At 25.7% G+C, this 4,620-nt stretch overlaps 1 protein-coding gene across 1 annotated transcript; it reads right to left on the bottom strand.

The window, feature by feature from the left end:
• Positions 1 to 2,661: 2,661 nt before the first annotated feature.
• On the bottom strand, positions 2,662 to 3,639 carry LOC136083344 (ATP-dependent DNA helicase PIF1-like). The gene has a single exon (XM_065802739.1). It carries the CDS (start codon positions 3,637 to 3,639, stop codon positions 2,662 to 2,664), a length of 978 nt encoding a protein of 325 aa, XP_065658811.1.
• Positions 3,640 to 4,620: the final 981 nt, after the last annotated feature.

Raw genomic sequence — 4,620 nt, 5'->3', positions numbered from 1 at the left:
AAAAATAGAGATTATCTGTATTTTGACCGCCTACTTCGTTGATACATTTGCGAAAGATTTTGATTAAAAGTAGGGATCATCTAACAACTCTATATACTCTTGATCAAAATAGTTTTCCAGCTGATGATCTGTCATGATGAGGGAAGCCAGTTGTTTCATATAATCTACAATTCTTCAGTGGTTATTCTCACATAATCACTTAACAAACCGTTAGTAGCAGGTAGGTATTGAAATTTTTCCCACCATCTACAACAAATATAAAACAAACTCGATACTTGAAATAAATCTTGTTTTATTTTTTCTGCATCGTTGTTGATTAAATAATTTTGAACATTTAAAGGTAACATGAATAATTCTAAACGACCTACTCTTTGAAACATGATATTAACAACATGAATTCGTTTGTCGTTGTAAATACGAAATTCGTTATGATTTAATCTTTCTATTTCTTGAGGAGTCATGTGAAAAAATTTATTTTTATAAATATCAGATTGATGTATTTTATCTACAGGATATCTACATATAGAACATAAAGGATTTTCTTCTTGCCATATTAAATTTCTTTCTTCAAACCATATATTTAAATTTTGAAAACGCGGTTAACATATTTCGTAAGCACATCGAACCAAAGTGTCTGCTAAAGCTATTAAATCATAAACTCGTAATTCCATTTTTAAATTTTCATTATTTTCTTGAGTTGAATTTAACATTTCCCATAATATACGTCTGTGTGTTTTGTGAAGTAAAGAAACTCCTGGTTGAAAATAAGGAGGTAAACACATTAAAGGATTTCTTTCTAAACTTTCAATAGTATTTTCATAATAAAAAATCCATTGACTAATCACGTGTCCTTGTTCATCCAAACCAAAACATTCTCTTGCTAATGTTTCATGAATGCATTGAATGACAATGGAATGACAATGATAACTCAACTCAAATAAAGGTTTAACTTTTGAAGTGGGATTTTCTTCAGACTTTGTAATATTTGTTTCACAATCAAACGTCATTAAAAAAGGAAACAAGTTTCTACTTGTACACATAATTGAATTTTGTGGACGATAGTGACTAATGCAATCGTTGTATGTAAATTTGTCAGATTTATAAAAACCTTCACATTCGTGTGTCTCTGTAGTAAATTTTTTTCCACATTCTGAACATTGAAAAAGAATACGTGACTTGTTAGAAGAAAAATGTACGGTAGAAAATTTTTCATTCAACATACTTATAGCATGAAAAGAATTGTTTTTTTGAAAAATACAAATTTTTATAGTGTTTTTTGTTTTTTTCCGTTGATTAGCTATATTTTTTTCGTCGTCATTAATAAAAACTCTTTGAGAATCTTGATCGTCTTTGGTAATGTTTGCGCTTTCGTAGACCACTTTTAATAATTCTGTAAGAGTACTTTTATATTGTGATTTTAATTTAAAATGCAACAAACGAATTTTGGTATTACTTTTGTTAACAGCGAAAATTTTAATATTAATACGATCAAAAGTATTTTCATAAGCAAAACAGTGGCACAAATCAATCAAAGTTTGAAATGACATATTTTTAGATTTTTCTTTTAAATTTTGTAAAACATTTTTCCAAGCCAAAATATTTTGTTCATCTTGATCTTCAAAAAGGAGTTGAAAAATATTTTCTTCTGAATATAAGTCAGTTGTATTTTTTTCCAAAACTTTTTTATTCCATTCTTTAATTGTGCTCACATTCCATTGACGAATTAACAAAGAGATTAAAAAAGCAGAATAAAAACATAAACCTGGTTCAAATAAAATACTATAATCTAAAAACATTTTTCTTTTTTGTTCATAAGAGAGTTTTGTAAAAGTTTGCGCTTTTAGCGATTTTTGCCATTGTGTTAAAGAATGAGGTCTATACCACTCACCAAACCATTCGTTTGCATCAATTTCTCTATTCCTCTTTTATTGACTTTTATATAAATTTCTTTTTTTGTTTTTTTCGTAATAAATTTCGTCGTGTTTTTCTCTCTTTTTTATTTTATTTGCTTCTTTTTTTTTAGCCAAAATAGTTTTTTTATTTTTTTCGTAATATAATTTATTATGTTTTTTCTTTTTTTGATTATGTTCATCTGTCGTGAGCATTTTTCTTTTAAAACCTGACAATTCAAAATCTCGTAATTTCATCATTGACCTTTCTGTTAAATTAGATAGAGTTTTAATTTTAAAATTGCATAAACGTATCAATTTCCATCCACTATCGTTTTCTAAAATATTAAAAACAGCTCGCACATTGGCGTCTTGAATAAAACGTAAATTAGTTGGTCCTTCTTAAGGTTTTATAAAATAAACAGGCGAATTGTAACAACGTTTCATTATTTTACAAAAACGATTTTCAATAGATTTGCAACACAAAGTAACAATATTATAACCAATTAAAAAGTTTTGAAACAAATCAGCAAAATGAATACTATTTTTCATTTGCGTTTCAAACCCTTCCATTGTTTTTTGTTCTACATCATAAACAATTTCATCTAGACTTTGAGTTTCTGAATAAAGTTGTGATTCTTCTACAATATCTTCATCTTTATAATTATCTTTAATGTGAAAAAAATTTTCAGTGTATATACTGTTGTTACTAAATTTACTTTCCTCAGTTTGATATTCAAATTTCATTTTTTATATCTAAAATAAATTACGTTTATTTTTTATAAAATTCCAAAACATCTGAATCAACAGTTAAACTTTCAAATATTTTTCGTAATTCTAATTTATTATTAATAATTATAAAAATATCATTAATATTACAAACACGTGATAAAGAAACGTAATATAGACTATTATTAAAAGCCTTTGAATTAAAATTAACAACTGCTTTATTCATTGTAGATCCTTGCGCTTTATGAACAGTAAAAGAAAAAGCCAATTTTAAAGGTAAACCCAATCTTGAGCCTACAACAGCATGAGAACAATCTAAAATTTCTTCTTTAATACATTCAATTTTAACTTCTTTTCCATTCATATTGACCCAAACAGCATTATTTTCTATTAAAATAACTGTTCCAACAGTGCCATTACACAATCCTTCTTCAACGTTGATATTTTTTACCAGCATAACAATAGCACCAATTTTAAGATAAACAGCTACTGGTATTTGAAACGAACATTGTATGTATGGATTTTTAATTACATCTTTAGCGTAAAACCAATAACCTTCGTTCTTTCTACTTTTCATTTTATCATTATTATAAAAATCAACTTCCACATTTCTAAAAAATAATCTTGTGTATTTCTTATTCAAATTTTCATCTTTTTCAAAACATCTTGTTATAAAATAATCAATAGTTTGTTCTGAAACTCGACCAAAACGTATTTCGTTTAAAGCTCCAAAAAATTGCGCATCTTCTTTTTGTCTCAAGCATTCAGTTAAAACCAAAACTTCTGTCATGTATTGTTGCCATATTTTAGATTTAAAAACAAATTCTCCTTTAATAGGTGGCAATTGAAAAAAATCACCACAAGCAATAACTTGTATACCACCAAATAATTCATCATAACATTGTTTAATTTCACAAGCTGTTAAATGCAATAAATCAAAGGTTTGAGCATTAATCATTAAAATTTCATCAATGATTAAAACATCAGTTTCCAACCACGTTTTTTTAATATCTGGATGCATATGTCGTTTATAATAAGCTACACTTTTAACACCAGTTTCTATACCAGCAAAAGTATGTATAGTGACACCATTTAATAAATGAGCTGCTTTTCCTGTACTTGCAGTAATATGTATTGTTTTATAAATTTGTTTACTTTGAGCAATTTCTTTGACAATATAACTTTAACCGCAACCAGCACCACCAGTAATAAAAAAATTTTTTCCTTCATCAAGCCATTGAAGTGCTTTTTGTTGTTGCAAAGATAACATTTTTTTAATTATTTTAACTGAAAAAAATTACAAAAACATTTTTTATTTTGAATATATACAAGTACAAAATAACAAAAAAATATTATTCATCTAAATAATAAAAAAAAAATATTATTCATCTAAAAAAATTTATTTTGAATATAAATACAATATAGCGTATTTTACAAAAATTATCATATATATAATGTTTCTATCAATGACTTTTTCCACTTGATTTGAAAAATTGTTTTTGTTGCCATTAACAAGTAATAAAAATTTCACAGCTAATACTTCATCCTCATTCAATACATTTTTTTGTTCTTTTAATAACTCCAACTTTTTAATATCATTTTCATTTATTTTAATCATCTAAAAAAAAATTTAATACCCTTGGTCAAAATATTTTTCACAATATATAAATGAACAACTTTCTCCATCAGAACATCTATATTCATCACAATCATCACATTCGTTCAAATAATGTTTACATTTTTCAATTTCTAATCATTTTTCCTTTACATGATTTAATAAATCTTCTTTAGATATATTTTTATAAAAATTATAAAAACTTTCAAAATTTAAATTCAAATAAACATGATAATGAATTTTAATATATTGAAACACCATCAAAATCAATATAAAAGGTATTCTTTTCATTTCTTCATTGAAAAACTCATCCCACTTGTATTTCAAATTCCATTTACAGTGTCGACATAAAATTTGTCTTGAAGTAATCGCATTCACTCGAATTTC

Source organism: Hydra vulgaris, chromosome 08 (assembly GCF_038396675.1).
Source record: "Hydra vulgaris chromosome 08, alternate assembly HydraT2T_AEP".
Classification (NCBI taxonomy): domain Eukaryota; kingdom Metazoa; phylum Cnidaria; class Hydrozoa; order Anthoathecata; family Hydridae; genus Hydra; species Hydra vulgaris.
This window is presented reverse-complemented; position numbering and strand designations above follow the sequence as displayed.